At 33.8% G+C, this 21,077-nt stretch overlaps 1 protein-coding gene across 2 annotated transcripts in view; it reads left to right on the top strand.

Annotated features, from left to right (window-relative positions):
• The window catches only part of ABCB7 (ATP binding cassette subfamily B member 7), a 115,240-nt gene extending 96,171 nt beyond the window's left edge, over positions 1 to 19,069 (top strand). For both annotated transcript variants that reach the window (XM_063083401.1, XM_063083400.1), the window contains exons 10-16: positions 93 to 250; positions 790 to 953; positions 1,114 to 1,243; positions 4,761 to 4,932; positions 7,639 to 7,742; positions 10,503 to 10,610; positions 18,765 to 19,069. In XM_063083401.1, the coding sequence (XP_062939471.1) occupies positions 93 to 250; positions 790 to 953; positions 1,114 to 1,243; positions 4,761 to 4,932; positions 7,639 to 7,742; positions 10,503 to 10,610; positions 18,765 to 18,980 (1,052 nt within the window). In that variant the 3' untranslated portion in view covers positions 18,981 to 19,069. The remainder of the gene's footprint in view (positions 1 to 92; positions 251 to 789; positions 954 to 1,113; positions 1,244 to 4,760; positions 4,933 to 7,638; positions 7,743 to 10,502; positions 10,611 to 18,764) is intronic.
• Positions 19,070 to 21,077: the final 2,008 nt, after the last annotated feature.

Below are 21,077 nucleotides of genomic sequence, written 5' to 3'. Positions count from 1 at the left end.
CCATAAACTTCTCTAGCTTAAACTGCAAAAGTTTATAGCATTCCTCTAAAATTCCTTTTTTTTTTTTTTCCTTCTGCCAACTGCATATTAAGGTACCCTTACCGTTGGAGATCTAGTAATGGTGAATGGACTGCTTTTTCAGCTCTCATTACCCCTTAACTTTCTGGGAACTGTGTATAGAGAGACTAGACAAGCACTCATAGATATGAACACCCTGTTTACTCTACTCAAGGTAGACACCCGAATTAAAGTAAGTAATCTATATTATAGCACCTTTTCAAAAGTACGTGAGCATCCTCCCATTAATAGGATTATTCTAGGGGCATGTTCTTACTTCACTATGTTAGCAAACCAATTTCTTGCAGGTTGTTATAGCTTTCATTTCTGTGTTTAAAAACCTTAGAATGTTAGTGAAGAATATTATACCTAGAAACTAAATACTGTTAAATTGAATTATTTGTACTTACACTGGTTTTACTTTTGCTGATAATATACAGAATGTATGATTGCTTCTCCTCACATCCTCAACCCCTTTACTTCCCTGCCCGTCATCCCTTCCCCCCACCAAAAGAAGTTGCCCAGAAACCAAAACATTCAGGATTTTTTACCTTAATACTGAGGAGTAAAAAAACGAATCTGTAGAAGCATGCTTGGAAGTGGCCTAACTCCAGTTATATACTTCCTTCTTCCCCATAATTTTCCTTTTTCTCTCAGTTAATTAGAAAATTGTCTGCATAGCTGTATTCTAGGCAGTGTATAAAGTGGCTTTTTTTTCCTCTTCCCTGCTAGGACAAAGCGATGGCACCTCCCCTTCAGATCACACCACAGACAGCTACGGTGGCCTTTGATAATGTGCATTTTGAATACGTTGAGGGGCAGAAAGTCCTTAGAGGAATATCTTTTGAAGTCCCTGCAGGAAAGAAAGTGGCCATTGTAGGAGGTAGTGGGTCAGGGTGGGTAATTTAGTTATTTATAAAATTCCGCATTATTAATTGATGATTCCCAATGTGATTTTTTTTTTTCTTTATCATAATAAAATGATTACTGTGGTTTAAGACAGGATTCCTTAGTGCCAATAGGAGCTAAATAACCTCTCCTTATCTCCAATTTCAGGAAAAGCACAATAGTGAGGCTGTTGTTTCGCTTCTATGAGCCTCAAAAGGGTAACATTTACCTTGCTGGTAAAAATATACAAGATGTGAGCCTGGAAAGCCTTCGGAGGGCAGTGGGAGTGGTACCTCAGGTATTTAAAAACAGAAAAAAACAATTTGGGGGAAGACTTATTGGGTTGGTGGGTCTGTAACTAGAATAATTTGAATCCAAGGAGTCAACATTCTAATGAAGTGGGTAGTGTTAGGCCCTACAGGTGAAATTCTGTTATCAAAAAGAATTTTCTAAAAAAGGAAAAGAAAAAAACTTGAATGGGGAATCTTCATAATGGGAAGATTTAACCCTAGCATAATTGCATAATAGGGTATGAAAAGAGCACAGACAGTAGTAAAAAAAGACATGGATTCTAACTCCAGTTCTAACTCTTATTAGTTCTGTGGCCTTAGGCCTCAGTTTCCACATCTGTAAAGTAAGGATGTCATTTATCTTATAGGGTAGGATTATTATTATGGATCAGAGATAATATGAGTAAAGCACTAAGTGTAGTGTTCATCGCATAATTGTTCAGTAAATTAAAATTGTTATTGCAATTTTGAACAGTTCTCAACATGGTGAATTTATAATAATTACAAGTTAGTTTGGCTGCCAACCTCAAGTTTGTATGCCTTGTTCAACACTGTACCCTCAGTACCAAGCACAGTGCCTGACCCATAATAAGCACTTAATAAATATTTGCATAGTGACTTTGGGGGGGAACATCTGAGAAGACAAGAAGTGGATAGCCTTATAGGATGTGAGGGTTGTTTTTTAAATGTTGAAAGCTTATTGAGAGACCTGGGAATTGATTGCAGCTAGTATTTATTATAACGTTGATTTCTGCAACCAGAATCAAATCCCTGGAAGAACAGATCAAAATATGGGGGAGGTGAGGAGAAGAACTGTATGAAAGTGATTGGACTAGGATACGTAGCTTATAAAATGTCCCCAAGTGATCCAACACATAGCAGTCTTCTCTAGCACTGTCCTCTCTTTCACTGAGAATCCCAAATGTTAGTGGGCATGAGGTCACCTAGGGAGATTATTGAAATTCTAGTTCTCATTCACACACCCCAGATCTGATTTTGGAGGTCAGTGTAGAGCACAGAAACCTGCATTTTTGAATATGCTTCCTAGGTGATTGTGATATAGATCATTCGTAGACTATATGTTGAGAAACACCTAAACTGTATGTCAAGTAAACATATTCTGGGCTGTGACTACTTAAGGGTCAGTGTCCTCATCCATGTAATAAGATTCCTGCCATTCTTTTGAGCTATGAAACGATTACCCTCTCCTTTTGAAAAGTAAAATATTTTATTCATAAAGGAAAAATATACATGGTCAGTAAACAAAAGAAAAGACTGTCATCCTCATTGTAAGCCTTAGAAATATAAATTAAATCAACAGAGATACCATTTTTCACCTATCAGATTGGCAAGGAGTTTGGGCAAGGCTGTGTAAAATGGACAGTCTGTTGTTTTGCTGATGGAAGTATAGTCACGGGTCACATAATAACATTTTAGTCAACAGTGGACTGCGTATACGACAGTGGTCAAAGCAATAGGCTATACCATATAGCCTAGGTATGTAGTAGGCTATACTGTCTAGAATTGTGTAAGTACACTCTGTGGTATTTGCACATTGATGAAATTGCCTAATGATACATTTCTCAGAACGTATCCCATTCGTTAAGTGATGTATGACTGTATACAGTTTTCCTGACAAGCAAATTTGCAACATGCATAATGTTCCTGTAAAATATTCATACCCTTTATTCCAATAATTCTGCCTCTAGGAAATTTTAGTAAGCAAATAAACAGATGTGAACAAGTCTTTATATGCAGATATGTTCATTACAGCATTGTTTATAATAGCAAAAGTTGGAAACAATATAATTGTCCACCAATAAGTAGATAGTTAAATTATAGTTAAATAGATAGGCTCAAATGTCATGCAGCCATTTATAAATATTGTGTTTTTAAGGAATATTGAGTGTTATGAAAAATACACAGATACAAAGTTTGTTGAAAAAGAGGATACCATGCAAAATATAATATCCCAATTTTATAATACTAAATGAATACATGTAAGTAGAGAAAAAAGATAGAAGAAAATGTAATAAAATGTTAATAGCAGTTATTGCTGGATGATGGGATTACGGATTAATTTTTTAGTTTATAAATTTTACTGTATATATTTAAAGTATGTAACATGATGTTATGAGATACATATGAGTAGTAAAATGGTTACTGTAGTGAAGCAAATTAACATATTCATCATTTCACATGGCTCCCTTTTTTTGTGGGAGGAACAGCTAAAATCTACTCATTTAGCAAAAATCATGAAAAAAGTCCAACATTTGATTTTTATTTTACCTTATTTTTTGTATTTTCAAATTTTTCAGTTAGTATTTGTTAACTTTTTTCTGAATAGAAAGTATTTAAAAATAAGTCATTTTTATTTATAGAACTTCTAGCTGACTGGGTTTAAGTACCATCTAAGTATGAGAAATTTTTATATTAATAGTAGGTATATGAATAATTAAAATATTATTTGGACTAATAGCTGAAATTCTGGGTCTGATTATGATGTTAAAGAAGATCTTAATTAATTAGGTATCTTGGTTAATGTGGACTAATAGATTAATTTTATTTCACCTTCCTAGTTGTGTAGCCTTCTAACCATTTGGAGACTGAAAGAAAAATGGGAGATGGAAACTCACTTTAAGTAAATTAGCTTTATCATGCCATGTCAGAATAAGTTAAAATATCAAATGAATGCTTGCAGTGAACTTTCTCTAAAAAAAAAAAAAAAAAAAAATGCAATGCATAAATTTTTTGTTTTCTGTTTTAAGTCCAATGTCAAAAGCTTCTTAGAAACATAGGAAAACACATTCCATCTCATTAGTAATTAAGGAAATGCTGGATTAAACAAGAAAGTATATTTCACCCCTAAAAGTAGCAACAACTAATAATTATTAATATCCAGGATTGCTAAGGTTATGGGGAGCTGGTACCCTTATACACTATTCATTGCCAATAGGGTATTTTTGGAAGACAGTTGGGCAATACTATCAAAGGATAAAGGTATGCTTACCTTTTAACCCATTGACCTACTTTTAGGAATCCTTACAGAAATACACAGGTGCACAAATCATATATATAATGATGTTTTATTCCAGCAGTGTAGTAGCAAAAATTTGGAAATCACGTTAATGTCCATCAGTTGAAAAATGGACAAATAAATTATGATATATCCATAGTATGGAATACATAACTATTAAAAAGAATGAGGTAGGTTTTTGTTACTGACATGTATAATCTCCAGGATATGTTAAGTGAAAAAAAAGCAATTTGCAAAATAATATGTATACAATGGCCCCACTTGTGTAAGGGGAAAAAAACATGTTTAGGCATATAAATGCATAGAAAAACATCTGGAAGGATGCACAATAGATTGTTCATGATGATTAGCTCTGGGAAGGGAAAGGGGTTTCAGGGATGGAGGGTGATGAAAGGGGTTGTCATGTTTTACTCTTTATATCTTTACTATTGTTTGAATTTTTTTTATGAATATACATATATATGTATGTATGTATAAATCTGCTTTAGGATGCTGTCCTCTTCCATAATACTATTTACTACAACCTCTTATATGGAAACATCAGTGCTTCACCTGAGGAAGTATATGCAGTGGCAAAATTAGCTGGACTCCATGATGCAATTCTTCGAATGCCACGTGGATATGACACCCAAGTAGGGGAACGAGGACTCAAGCTTTCAGGTGATGGAAGATTTAAACCTTTCCCTTACTTGTGTACTCTCTTCAAACTTTGATCTGTCATAGCCATTTTCTAGAAAACATAATGACAGTTCAAATATAGTGCTCATCCAGTCACATTTGATGGGATTCCCAGTCTTCTACCTCTGACTTGTGAACAATTCAACATACTAGAAATAACTGTTCTCAACTCATGCAAGTCTTTTTTTTTTTTTCCACTTGTAGCAGCAAATACTATAGGCTCTTACTATTAAGTAAGTTATTGATATATGCTCAGATCCATGTTAACTTATTATACATGATCTTCATATTAAAGGAAAGCCAAGATCATTATTCTCCTAGGAATGTAGTAAGAATATGGAGAAGTAATTTAATAATGAATAGTGTATGTCTCATCATAATTTCCTAGACCATTAAGGGATATTTTCAATATTTTAGCCCTCCTTATACTTGATCCTGTTAACTGGTATACTTGCCTTACAGCCAACTTCATTTTCATTTAAGTGTTTAATTATGAGATTGCTAGGTTTAAGAAGGAATTACCCTAAAATGACTTTGAATTCTGTGGAGGATTCATAAAAATGTTTCTTTCCCCAAATTATTTGAATTACAAAAGTATGATGATATATAATGACCAAAAGTGTTAATGTTACTTATACAAACATACTACATCCTTTACATTTATTCTTTATTATAGTTTAGGGAGGAAATGTATAGATTAGGGAGTAATAGAATAGAATGAAGAATACTCTATGAATTTTTATGAATCCTCATTCCTCTCTATTACAAACTGGCTTTATTTATTCACAACAATTACTGGATACATACTATGTGCAAGCTATTATGCTAATTGATTTGAGAGTTTAAAAGATGAAGCATAAACAGGCCTGCTCAAGGAACTTTCAGTCTATTAGAAAGTTTTGATCTAAGTTTAAAAAATCTTAAGCAAAAATTATTTTCAAGTTAAGTTGGTTTGTGTAGTGATTTGGTCATTACCTAGTCGTATAAGATGTGTGTATCATTCCAGTCCACCTTTACACTTTACCACTGCTCTTAATGGAAATAGTTTTCAGTGAGCTATCCCATCCCCAGTGTGTCCATTTGGTGAATTCTAGTGATTCCCAATTTATCATGTAGTACATGATATTCTCAACACCTGACTTTACCTCAGCCAGCTATGCCATAGTCCATTTTCTAATCTTTTTTTTTTTTTTTCCTTTCTGCATGCCATTGGGGTTAGGATAGCTATGCAAATTTTATTTTTACCTAATATTCATTGACTTACAACCAAACCTCCCAAAATGAGCAATTTATTATTTAGCATCTATGCTAATAATTGTGTTAGAGAATAAACAGATGTTTCTTCTCTAAGTCCAAAATCCTGTTGAACAGAATTAAAACTCTGTTGGTTTCCACTTGGAGTTTGAGTGGTATGTCAAAACTAGTCCTTTGTCTGAGTATCTACTTCTTTGAGGAGCTTTCTGCTACTGGGTTGATAGGTGGGCAGGCAGATAGTTCTGGCATGATGTCTGCTTTGATAGGAGAATTTTTATCTTATGAGATGGGAAAGGGTATGGCTAGCATGAATATAAACTTACTATATTAAACATAAGGAGCCCCCTTTACAAGTGGAAGGTAATTGTAGAACAAGTAAAAATAAAATACTTAGTATACCAAATAATCGGTAGGTAGAGCTTGTTTCCTAAAGAGGTTACTGAAGCTGAAAAATACAGGCTTTTTCAGACATTGATAAATTAATGTATAATGGACAAGAAAAGAAGCCAGAAGGGACATATTCAGCAAAGTACCATCTTCTATGCTTCCAAGTGTAGTTCTTTGTAAGACTGATGACCTTAGACCTACAGGAGTACCAGTGATGAAAGAAAGGTTTCTTTATATTTTACTAAATATTTTTACTATTTATTTAGTAAATAAATATTTTCTAAATATTTATTCCTATATTTAGGAATAAATGTGGGCTTACACATTGATAGGAAGAGCATTAGACTAGGAGTCAGTCAGGTCTTGTCCAGATTCTGCTAGAACTTGCTGTGTGACCTTGAGCAAATCACTTAACCTTTCTGGGCCTCCGTTTCCTTTCCGTTTTAAAAATCTGTTATGCTATAACAAGTGACTAAGGGGAAGTGAGAGTTATCTTGTATATACCCTTAACTTTGAAGAATTTTGAGAAAATAATAGCTTTCTTTCAAATAACATTCTTGAGAATACTGTCCGAATGGTACTTTTTATGGTAAGAGATACATTTAAATATTCATAGTTTTATATTTTCAAGTTTTCAGGTTTCAAATATTGAATTTGGTTTTGGCTTTGTCGATTCTCTAATACTAAAATTTTTCTGAGATTGCTGTTCATTAACAAGTATCTGTAATATAAAGTAACATATATAATGAGCATATTTCTAGTGAGAAGAATAATTGTGGAATCAAATTTGTTACCTCCCCTCCTCATTCTCATTATTATCACTTGCCACAAAGTCATAATTTAGTATTACATTTATGTTCCAGGAAGTATAGTTTGTCAGAGGATATCATATATGAACTTAGGCTGTACAACTCAGTAAAATGAACAGTGATCAGGAGTATAGGTAAATGTTGAAGGTTTTACTTGGTGGTTGCAATCAATGGAAAAATCAGAAGCATAAAATATGTGTATGGTATGCTTTTTTAAATAAAAATTTTTCTTTACCAGGGGGAGAAAAGCAAAGAGTAGCAATTGCAAGAGCCATTTTGAAGGACCCCCCAGTCATTCTCTATGATGAAGCCACTTCATCGTTAGACTCAATTACTGAAGAGGTAAATAATGATGAAAATATAAAGCTCTTTAATGTTTAACTTTTCTCCTTGGAAGTTTCAGTAAAATGACTGCATTACTTTGTACTTTGAATGAACTTCAGTAGGAGGTGCTGTAGAGCAAAATACCTAGCACATGGCAAGTGTTCATGATGAGAATGTCACAGTTCATTAAACTAGTTATCACAGTGTTAAGTCCATTTGCAAACATGTCTCCTTTTGGAACTGTGTGACACCTCATGCTGCTGTTGTAGTACCCTTGCATCTTGCAAAGCTGTAGAGATTGCCTAATGTGCTGACAAAGGAAGAGAGTTTTAGTCTCTCTCCTGTTGCCACTTAACACTTATTAAGACAAATCATGTAGGTGATTGTGACACTTGTGACACACTGCACACCAGAAGGCTTTTCACTTCTCATGGAGCAGCTCACTGTGGTTCAAGTCAAGCACATACAACCTGCAGTGCTGGTATCAATTTGTATTCATTGCATAGGAAATGCTGTAGAACACCAAGATGTTGTAACACTGATGTCATGGCACTACCCCAGCAACTGCATTAGACTTCACAGCAACATCTTTATATTACATACAGAAAGTCTCAACAGCAATGATAATTTCATGAACAAATCCCCTTAATCTAGAACTGAAGATAGGCAGACGTTATTTGTCATTTGCCTTCATTCACCTACCTTTTAATTTAATACATAGTATAAACCTGTTGTTGAATTATAGGTGTAATTTTGGCTTTACAGGCTGTACAACATAATATTTGCACGTGGAGTTAAGTTTCAGGACACATTCATTCATCTGTAGCATTTTTGAAGAAGAAGAAGAAGTAAAATATACAGGGAATTTTTTTTATTATTATTTATTTACTTTTATTATGAATATTCATGAGATACAAAGCTAATTGTCACCCCTAATGCCCATGATGTGAGGGCCAGATTCATACTGGCAGCACACCTATTACCAGAAATTACTTTTGTACCCCACGTCCCCCACCCAATTATTCCCCAACCTCCTTCCTCCTCCCTCTTTCCCCCCACTCCACTTTGTAGCCCTAGGAATATTCCCTCCCTCTGTAAGACCAACACACTACTGTGGTCTTTCTTTCCTTCCTTCTTTCTCTCTTAGCTCCCACAAATGAGTGAGCACATGCGGTATTTATCCCTCTGTGCTTTGCTTATTTCACTCAACACAAGTTTCTCCAAGCTCATCCATGTTGTTGCAAATGGCAGAATTTCATTCTTTTTTATGGCAGAGTAGTATTCCATGGTGTATATATACCACAGTTTCCTTATGCAGTCATCCATCGATGGACATTTAGGTTGGTTCCATGTCTTGGCTGTTGTGAACAGAGCTGAGATGAACATGGGAGTGCAGGTATCCTTTCGACATGATGATTTCCATTCCTCTGGGTATATACCCAGAAGACAGATTGCTGGATCATATGGAAGATCTATCTGTAGTTGTTTGAGAAAACTTTATACTGTTTTCCATAGTGCTTGTACTAATTTACAGTCCCACCAACAGTGCAGTAGTGTTCCCTTCTCTCCACACCCTCGCCAGCATCTGTTACTCACCATCTTTTTGATTATAGCCAGTCTAACTGGGGAGAGGTGGTATCTCAGTGTAGTTTTAATTTGCATTTCCCTGATGACTAGTGATGTTGAGCATTTTTTCATGTATCTGTTGGTCATTTGTATGTCTTTCTTTGAAAAATGGCTGTTCAGCTCCTTTGCCCATTTTTTAATTGGGTTATTTTTTTTTTTACGGTATAATTGCTTGTGTTCTATGTATATTCTTGTAGCGTATTTTTTAAAATTTAATTTCGAAATGAATTGGTTAACATGAGGATTTATTATATTTCAGTGAACCGTAAGCAGGAGCAGACCCCATTCATAGGAAAAGTAGGAACCTGCTTACTCAAATTTTATAGCTAAAAATGTGTCATACTACCACAAATTAAAAGTTCTAACAGTCATTATTTGAAGCACATAGCTTTATTGTGTCAGAGAGCATAACCCATTAAGAGCTAACGGAGAACCTCCCCAAAGGAAAGAGTTACCACAAGATTTGGTCAGTTTTAATGGACCTAAAAGGTCTAGAGCACTCAGTAGGATAGCAAAGTTTAAGTTCTTGAGGGTAAGAGGAGTCCCTGTAAACATCATAGTTCTTCTTAGGTTTGACCCTGCACTTGATTTTCACAACTGTCTTATACTTTATAGGCAGTAAACAAAAATGTATTTTCCAGAATGCATTAAGAAGTCAGAATGCTTCAAAAAAATAGATTTCCTCAAGTTAAAAATGCACAGTTGTCTTTGTCTCCTTTTCAGTCCTCTAAGTTTGAACTAAGGAAAAGCAAGTGTTCCTGTAACCTCTTACTCTCCCTATCTTTCTTTGGATTATTTTGAATTTTTCTGCATCCTATCACTTGAGTTCATCCTCATTTTAGTTTTTGTTTTCATTGTTAAACATCATATCTGGCTCTGCTCCTGATGTCACTGGGGTTGTTATTTATTTATTTGTTTTTAAGTATAGAATATATCCACCTTCTAGACTTTCTAATTTAGAGAAATGTTGCCTATCTCAAAGATAATTTTTTTCTATGATGATGTGGTCTTATTTACCTTCTCTTTTTATTTGATTTTCTCCTTTTCTTCTTAGTATGTTCCTTTAGGGAATGTATGATTATTTTAATTTACATTTACCTAGTGGGTATATCTTTTATTTTTCTCCTACTCTTCCTCTTGTTAAACTTGCAGACTATTCTTGGTGCCATGAGGGATGTGGTCAAACACAGAACTTCTATTTTCATTGCACACAGATTGTCAACAGTAGTTGATGCAGATGAAATTATTGTCTTGGACCAGGTAAGAGATTTAACTTTAAAGTTTAGTATTCAAGAACACTGGAAATTGTTAATATATAAGAAACTTAAATATCATTCCTAACAAAGTATACAGAATTTGTGTTCTTTGAATGAGATTGAATCCTGATAGGATTCTGTTTTTTAGTCTCTTTTGATAGGAAATAATGCATGTCACCTCCAAGAAGGAGTAAACTGTATTAACTCCCTCTATTAAAGTATTAAAAGCAAAAGTTTGATCATGAAAACATTAATCTTCATGATAGAAGCAGGTTTTCAAGGATATATTTATAAAATAGTTTTTGTGCATTCGTTTTTGCTCTGAATAGAATCTTTGCTCAATGTCTTTGTTATATATTTTCACTTTTCTAATAGCTGCACATACCCTTGATGTCTAAAAGAAAACTACCATAAAGTGCTTATTTTCCAACATGGCCATTTTTGTTTTATGTTTTTCCTTATGGAGAAAGAAAAAATACAGCCTGCTTTATCTCTTCTGAGGGAATTACTATACGAGTGTATTGTCTAAATGTTTTGAACAAATCAGAGTACCACCATTGTGATTGGTAGATTTGAAAATTGTAGTAATTTTCGTTTTCTCCTCTCTATAAAGACCTCTTCTTCCCACCTCCTAGTACTTGATTATTTCTAACGTTGTTCAGTTTTCCATCTCGCCTTCAGCCCTTTCTATGATTGTTTTTCCCTTCTAATAAATACATCTTCAATTCTTTATCATTTTGAAAGCCCATGTGTTGAGAATTCAGAAAGAAGCATTCTTATGAACTGTCTGTATATTGAGTTATTGTGAGGGACTTTTTCATTCCACTATAATTTCTTATAGGGTGTTTAGTGTTTTGGTGTATATACTATTTCTAAGGTGTTTGTGCACTTGTGACCCTCGGCTATCTGTTGGTTTGTCCATAAATGTTTACATTCATTAAAAAAACTGATTTTTCCTGTATGATTGTATCAGAATGTCTTAAATGAGAAATGAAATGACGTAAATACAGTAGTTGCTCTTATCCACTGTTTCATTTCTACAGTTTCAGTTACCACAGTACAGTACAATAAGGTATTTTGAGAGAGAGAGAGGCACCACATTCACCTAACTTTTGTTACAGTATATTGTTATTATTGTTCTATTTTGTTATTAACTATTGTTGTTAACCTCTTACTGTGCCTAATTTATAAATTAAATTTTGTTGTAGGTATGTATGTATAGGAAAAAACATAGTATATATAGGGTTCAGTACTATCTGTGGTTTCAGGTATCCACTAGAGGTCTTGGATCTTGGAGTGTATGCCTGCAGATAAGGGGGGACTACTGTATATCGTATTATGTCATCGATATTCAACAGTCAAATAAAATGTGCCGTTTTGTGCTTTTTGCTAAGCTTTCCACTTCTATGCAGTCATGTAGTTAGAGCTCCTCCTTACAAATAAAAATGTTAAAGTACTTTAACAGGCCTGTGCTTACCTACCTCATGCCATGAGGTTCACAGTATCTATATAGTTATATCACAGCATAGCAACTTTGGTTTTGGATTATAATTGGAACTAATTTATTAATGGTCATAACACTTGTATCGAAAATCTTTTTATGTTTATAATTTGATGATTCTATCATTGCTTGATTATGAAGATCACAGATTTTCATTTTCTAGTGAAACTAATGTGACCTTAGTTCCGACTAGTGGTCTGTCACCTCATGTGTTCTGTCAGCAGTCTCTTGAAGTTTTAATGTTAAGATATCATAGCTAGGGACATCTAGTTAAACACGGAAGATTGGACACATTTGTGTATTTTTCCCCCCAACCATACTAAAATGAAAGTGAAGGAATGAAATAAATATAATAAGTATAAATCCACAAGGACAGTAATAATAGATGAGGAAATAACAGTGAACAGGAAATATCAACAAATTTGGGGAAGATAGTAAGTAGATAGAGAGATTAGCAGAGCTGAAAAAGCTGAATACTGTGTGCCAAAAGAGAGAAAAATCAATAAAAAGCAAGTTGATTAATGCTGTAGACCCTTGAAAAGGCTCAGGAATTGGAGGCATCAGTGTCATGGAAAGTGGGGGTAAGCATGAAGTTGAAAATAACAGAATTAAGTGTAAATCTGCACAAGAAAGACTCATTCCCTTCCTTGTCTCTTCTAATGCTTTTCTACCCCTGAGGCCCTTCCTCAGCCCCCACAGCCTGGCGTTTACCCCCTCCCAACCTTAGCAGGAGGCTGGAGGTTTACTTACCAGGAAATTAAGTGGGCTCTGGGCACAAGGAATTACCAAGCACATTAACAAGGAAGGGAGAGATTAACTGGAAATCAAAACATGCTAAAGGATAGGACCACAGACCTTCTTGTGCCACTGACTCCAAGAACATTGCCAACCAGTTATTTATTTCTACCATCACTACTTCTTCCCTCATCAGCAGATAATTGGAGGATTCTTCTCTGGAGAAACAAAAGTAACCCCAGAAAAAAAGATATTGGTATTTGAGGACCTCAGCAAAATGGCCAGGTACCCACACAATCATCCTACAGTGAAGCCCACCAGTTGAGAGGGCCATTCCCGTGTACGCAGAGCTTCCAGTCAGCCTTTTAATGCTCCATTCTTAAATGTCAGTGGATAATAAAGGAAGATCTCCAAAACAAATGGGAAAAAAAGAGGAACTCAGTAGAAAACGCAGACAATGCAAGAGCATAAGATAATTTTAAGAATATAATTAATATCCTCAGAGGTCATGAAAAATATAGCATTTCTAAAACAAAGGCAGATGCTGTTAAGAAAAAAAAGTAAAGGAAACTTATATGGCATGATTTCCAGAATATATTGTTAATTGAAAAAAAAAGTAAGATGCAAAAGAGTATATAGTATGCTACATTTTGCAAGGTGGATACAGAAAAAAGAATATATGTATATCTGCTTATTTTTGCGAAAAGAAACTCAAGAAGGATAAACTAGGAACTAAAGCAATTGGTTACCTACAGAGTGGGAGTAGAAAAGGGTTAGAGATAGGGAAGGAAACGAGACCTATCTTGAGTATACTTTTTTGCATTGCTTTTACTTTTGAACCATGTTAGTGTTTTTATATATTCAAAATAAAATTAAATCAAGGATGGTGTAAAAAAAAACAAAAATTGAATGTAAACAGAAGTGAAACTAACTACATACCAAATTGATAACATAACCACAAAGAAGAAAAATAAAAGTAATCCAAGTAATTTTTGAACATATTACTCTGATTATATACCCTTAGTGCAATATAAGAGTACTTCAGAAAGTTCATAGAGATATTCATATTCTCTTTTAATTCTATTTTTCCATGAACTTTTTCTTTTTTTTTTTTTATTGTAACATAGTCGATTGTACATGTCTCTGGGATACAGAGTTAAATATCAATACCTGTGTGCAATATGTGATGCTCAAACTAGGATTATTAGTATATTCAACATTACACAATGTATTCATTTTTCATGGCCCTTTACCAAGTCCTCCCTTACCCCCCTTCCTTTTTTTTTTTTTTATTTACCACTGTTCCTCATTTACCCACAAACTTTTTGAAGTACCCTCATATATTTTAAAGGCAAAAATAACTCCATTGAAACTTTGAACTTAGTTAAGCTTGTTGGTAGTAGTATGGGTGTAGCCATTTTGAAACTATTTTGTGTATATTTTAAGACTGAGCATACAAGTAAATACATTGATGTTGGGAAGCAGAAGTCTCACTTATGAGAAGAAAGATATAAATATAGAAAGGGTGAAGAAGGGCTTCACCTCATGATGTTATGTTGGAACAGAATTATCAGTATGAATTCATGATTTTTTTTTTTTTTCGGCTGGCCAATATGGGGATCCAAACCCTTGACCTTGGTGTTATAACACCTCAGTCTAACCAACTGAGCTAACTTGCCAGCCCTGAATTCATGATATTTAAAAAATGTTCTAACCCTGTTCACTGAAAAGGCCTAGAAGCAGTGGAAACCCAGTAACAACGAGTGTACCTGGCATTCAGATCTTGGGCATTAAATACTGTTCTTCACTAAAAGGAACCAAGACTCTTTGGAGAAATAGCTGATTCTAGATGTGGGGCAGGGAAACTAATGAACACATGTCACGAGGACATAGGAACCATTTCTAGTGGGCTCCCACTGACCAAATATGGAATAATCTCAGCATCAGAAAGAATAAGGCAGGCATCCATCTTAGAACGGATAAATGAATTGAGTAAAGTTGCAAGATACAAATCAACATACAAAAGTCAGTAGCATTTCTATACACCAACAATGAGGACTGGCTGGTTGCTCAGTTGGATAGAGCACAGCCTTATACCACCAACAATGAACCAGCTGAAAAATAAGAAAGCAATCCCATTTACAATTGCTACAAAAAGAGTAAAATACCTAGGAATAAATTTAACCAAGGAGGTGAAAGATCTCTACAATGTAAACTGCAAAACACCGATGAAAAAAATTAAAGAGGACACTCAAAAAATGGAAAGACACCTCATGCTCATGGATTGGAAGAATTAATATTGTCAAAATGACCATACTTCCCAAAGCAATCTACAGATTCAGTTCAATCCCTATCAACATACCAATGACATTCTTCACAGAAATAGAAAAAAAGCTTAAAATCTATATGGAACTACAGAAGATTTGAATAGCTGAAACAATCCTGAGCAAAAAGCACAAAACTGGAAGCATCACACTGTCTGACTTCAAGATATACTACAAAGCTATAGTAATCAAAACAGCATATACTGGCGTAAAAACAGATGCATGGAACAATGGAACAATACAGAACCCAGAAATAAATCTATATACCTACAGCCACCTGATTTTTGACAAAGGTGCTAAGAACATACATTTGGAAAAGGACAGCCTCTTCAATAAATGAAGAAGAAGCTGAGAAAACTGGCTATCCATATACAGAAGAATGAAACTAGACCCTTATTCCTCTCATCATATACAGAAATCAACTCAAAATAGATTAAAGACTTAAATGTAAGACCTGAACCTACTAGAAAAGAACATAGGGGAAACGCTTCAAGACATTGGTCTGGGCAAAAGTTTTATGAAGAGTTCTAAAACACAGGCAACAAAAGCAAAAACAGACAAATGAGACTACATCAAACTAAAAAGCTACTGCACATCAAAGGAAACAATCAACAAAGTGAAGGGGCAACCAGCAGAATGGGAGAAAATATTTTCAAACTACGCATTTAACAAGGGACTGATATCCAGAATATACAAGGAACTCAACTCACTAATACAATAACAAATAACCCAATTAAAAAATGGGCAAGGGAGCTGAATAGACATTTCTCAGAAGAAGACATACAGTAATTTGCTGTATATTTTCAAATGGCTAGAAGAGAGGAGTTTAAATGTTCTCACAAAGAAATGATAAATGTTTGCTGTGATGGATATGCTAATTACCCTGATTTGATCATCACACATTGTATACATATATCAAAATATTATTCTGTACCCCATAAATATGTATAGTTATTTCATGTCAAAAAATAAAATTAAAAAATAGAAATTAGGAACTGAGTGAAATTTAAAAAATAAAATGAAAAACAAATTTGGATTTAAAAAAGTAATGACACTAATAAATTATAACACATTGAATAAAAACTAGTATATGCATCCATAAAGATACTTTTAAAATAAAAAGTATCAAGGGGGAAGGGAAAGCTTTTCTTTAAGAAGAAAACCAGCTAACACATGTAGAAGGAATGATAAATTTAGAAAATAACATTTTGCAAACACCATTGTAATAATTGATTCAGGTAAGGATCATCACTGGTTGCTAAAACCATATAGGGAAAAGCTATTGGGGAATAGAATATTTACACAATTGGAAAGTATAACCAATAGATTATAAAAAGAAAAAAACTACCTTTAAGATAGAGAAATCTGATAGACATCACTTTAACGAAGTGATCAAACTTAATGTCATTAATGGAGCACATTGACCTCGTATACCTGTTGATATGCTGCACTGAGGACACATCACCTATTTCTGCCAAAAATGATTAGCCTGGATCTAATAATTAGGAACAACTGGACAGATACAAATTGAAGGGCATTCTTTAAAAAACAGGCCTGGACATTTCAGAAATGTCAGTGATACACACAAACACTCAGAAACCGTTATAAATTCAATGTTTTGATCCTAGTTGGATCCTAGATGGGAAAAAATTATAAAGGATGTTATTGGGACAATTGATGAAGTTTGAAGGTAGACTATATATTAGATAAGAGTATAATATCATTGTTAAATTTCTTGGGTATGATATAGTTGTATTTCAGTCATATAGGAGATTGTCCTTATTTTTAGGAGATTCATGCTATTGAAATATTTAGGGATGGAGTGTAATGATGTTTGCAATTCATTCTCATATGGTTTAGCAAAGAACAGTGTATAGAGAGAGAGAGTGAAGTGAGAAAAAGCAAATAGGGAAAAATTAACAGCTGCTAAACTAAAAGAAGCATATATAGACATTAATTGTATCACTCTTGCAACATTTCAAAACTTTAAAATGGAGGTGGTAAATAAATAAAGGAACAACTAGAGAACAAGAGATTTTGGAAATGAGAAATGTCATTGCTGAAATAAAGTCAAGGATATCTTCACAGAGTAGAACAAAAAGAAAATATAGAGAAAAGATGAGAAAACAAGAGTTAGTCTAAGAGGTCCATCCAGCATCTGACTAATGGTAGTTCTAAAAAGAGAGTACAGAAAAAAATGGGAGGAAATTATCAAAGAAATAATACCAAAACAAGGTTGAGAACTTCAGAGCAAGAGGTTCCAGATTGAAAATGCCTACCAAGTACCCACCACAATGAATGGAAATGGGGGAATAATCCACACCAAGGCACATTATCATAAAATTTCACAATTGAAGATATAGAAAAGAACCTAAATGAAATATCTCCAGGGAGTGGGGGGATTTGAACTAATAAATTACCTGATATATAGTTGATTATGAGAAAAAAAAAAGTAGTGTTCAGGAGGGTTTTACAGTTCTCTAATAAACTTTGGAGAGATTTCCAACAGTGACATAGAAACTAAGCAAATGAAAAATTGAAGCAGTTACTAAGTCTAGGAAGAATAAAAAATTATATGAGAATATATATTTAAAATCCTAGTACCTACTTGGCTCAACTAGGATTACTTACCTAGTCATAATTAAGTAAACACTGAACCAAAATTTGTGATATAACTGATGCTGTTAGTAGAGTGAAGAATGGAGTAGTGGCAATGTAGGATAGTATAAGAGTGCTGAATCTCCATCTTCCATAATAAGAAATTGATAGGTAATGCCAGAAACTACTAAACCAAGAAGTAGCAGTATAACCATGTATGTATGAGGTTGCTTCAAAAAGGTTGTGGAATAATAGAATTAAAAGATAGTACGAATCTTTCTATGAACTTTTTGAAGACCCTCTCGTAAATATTCAGATGTGGGCACAGACAGATTTTAGTTATTTTTGCTTAAGTCTATATAGTAAAGGTCCTATCACCAAGAGTACCAGTAAAAGTGACAAAATTCCTTTTGTCTCCCAGAGTGTTTAACAGTAGCTGTCAAAAGACAAATTAATTGTAGATCAGAGTTTGGAATCTATATTAAATCTATGCAATGTTAAGTTTAATGACCATTGTTAACAAAAATAACTACTAGAAGAAGCAAATCTTTTTTATTTCATGAGATCTTTTTTATTTCAAAGTACACATAGGATTTCAGGATATTATTTTTAAATCCTTTAAATCCCTGTATAAGTAACAGTGCTTTTGATTTGAATATTTGCTGATTGCAGAAAATATCACGTTTTTACATTTTTAACCTTCCCTTTCTGTCCTTCAAAATGGAAAACAAAACATTAAAATTTTATTTCCTTTAAATAAAATGGTGTTTACAGTATTAGGAATCTCATAGCTTTTTGTTTGTTCACTGAGTCTTGGTAGCTCAACAGTGAAGAAAGCATCCCTACCTCAATTTTTCTTATATTGTCAATGAGGAATTGGGAGAGGTATTTTAATGAATGCAAATCCTGCAAAATCCTTAGTTATAAAGTGTTATGTATTTTCAGTTATTATGCTAGTTAAATGACCTTTCTCTGTGTTTCTCTTGTGTTTGCTTTTTAGGGTAAGGTAGCTGAACGTGGTACTCACCATGATTTACTTGCTAACACTGGCAGTATCTATTCAGACATGTGGCATACACAGAGCAGCCGTCTGCAGAACCATGATAACCCCAAATGGGCTGCAAAGAAAGAAAATGTGTCCAAAGAGGAGGAAAGGAAGAAACTACAAGAAGAAATTGTCAACAGTGTGAAAGGCTGTGGAAACTGTTCCTGCTAAGTCACATGAGATTTTTTTCTTCTCTTTTTGTTTTGGACTATATATTTGCACTGAAGCAGAATTGTCTTATTAAAAAAAAAATCATACATTCCCATTTTCTATACTCCTTCTTCTAGATAAAATTTATTTAAAGGGGGACTTTGAGTTTTACATCTTTCGCAATCTATTTAATGTGATATCTATATTTATCTCCAAATTATTTTTTTGGTATTGCCCTAGTTGTGCTTAATGCATAATTTTTGCTGCTGTTTAACATTACCCTATTACCCTTTTTGAGGCCGGACATTCATTTCATATGCATAACCCGATGAATCAGATTGATTTCCAAGTTTTTGTAGTTTTTAAAACCTCCTTTATGCTGATAACTTAGAGGGAAGGTGTCTGTTTCTTAAAATTGAAGAAAGAGGGGGGAGTGTAAGTTCATTATTTCTCCTTCCTCCCCCCTCCAGTTGAAATACTTCATTGGTGTGAAAGTGAATTTATAAACACATTTAAAGTTAGAACTTGTCAGAAATAGACATGCACTTATATTATAGTTAAATGTCTTACTTGATGGATACCTATACTTATAATTTTTGAAGTATTTGCTACTATGTACTTTTTGGAGGAAAAGCTTTAATTCTTATATTGGTATGTAGAATATTCTCCATCATTAACCAGCACTATAACTATCATCTAGTGATTGAAATTTTATTTTTCTGCCAAAATGAGGCATTGTTTTTGTTTTAAACCAAAACTCATGCTTTTTTTTTTTTTTTTTTTTTTTTTTTTAACTTATAAACCCTAATGTAATTTGAGAGTTTCTGTACTGGGAGTGATTTAAAAAGCTTGTGGCCTTTTCTGTTTCCATCTTAAATGCAATGCCTTTGCTATCTGAAGTTATACAAAGAAACAAGTAAATGGCATGTTGTGTGTGCACGCACATGTGTGCAAGCACATGCTCAGACGTGTATAAATCAGTGTCCACTTAAAATTATTAAGGACCTTTAGGTAAATGGGAATAGATTACATATATATACTCTAGATGCTCAGGACTCTAATCTGTGTCAACACTTCAAAATTATTTTATTACAAAATATTCCCTTCCTTTTTTAGTAGTTTAATGAATTTCTTTAAGCCTGACATAACAAGGAGGAGCCCAAACAATATAATCAAGTTTTACCTGGAAAAAAAAAACAAAAACAGAAAAAGAAAATTTTTATCTGCTAGAAATAATTAATAAAATGCTGGTATTTGGTCACTTAGAAAATTCCTTTCTTTTCCAAAGTGAATTTGCTTTAATTTGGTAGTAATCATTCAGCTTGGAAAACTTGTATATCTCATGAATGGCCACATAACCATGCATAGTGAGGTTTTGTTTCTCAGAAAAGGTCCTAAAGTACTTATTTTATTGCTTTCTGGTTTTAATGTGTTTTAAATAATTTCGTATGGGAGAGTTGTTTTTTGAGTTTTTTTTTCTGCTTTTTTTTCTGTTTTGTATTGTTGACATTGGTGGGTCTAGACTTAACTAACTTGGGTGTCTGCTTTTTCTATATTAGTTTGATAAGTATCCTGAAGCCAGTATTTCATAGTCTTTGATACCAGATTAAGTGATGTAGGATCTTGCCTTTGAAGTTAACACTGAGATAGATACCTAATCAAACAAAAAATGGGTGTTTTTTTTTTTAATTTGTGGGGGAGCGATTTTGTTACTGTTGTTCTTGTTTATGTTTGTTTTTGTTTGTTTATTTTTTCATTTTATTTTATTTTGTCAATACACAAAGTGATTATTGTGGCCCATCACCAAAACCTCCCTCCCTTCTCCCTCTTCCCCCTCCCTCCCAACAATCTCCTTTCTGTATGCTTGTCGTATCAACTTCAAGGAATTATAATTGTTATGTCTTCTTCCCTCCCCCTCCCCGCCGTTGTTTGTGTATTTTTAAATTTATTCTTAGCTCCCACAAGTAAGTGAGAACATGTGATATTTCTCTTTCTGTGTCTGACTTGTTTCACTGAATATAATTCTCTCTAGGTCCATTCATGTTGTTGCAAATGGCAGTTTTTCATTCTTTTTTATAGGAGAGAAGTATTCCATTGTGTAGATATACTACATTTTCC

The sequence above is a fragment of the Cynocephalus volans genome, chromosome X (assembly GCF_027409185.1).
Source record: "Cynocephalus volans isolate mCynVol1 chromosome X, mCynVol1.pri, whole genome shotgun sequence".
Taxonomy (NCBI): Eukaryota; Metazoa; Chordata; class Mammalia; order Dermoptera; family Cynocephalidae; genus Cynocephalus; species Cynocephalus volans.
Note: the sequence above shows the minus strand (reverse complement) of the source record. Positions and strands in the feature narration are given on the sequence as shown.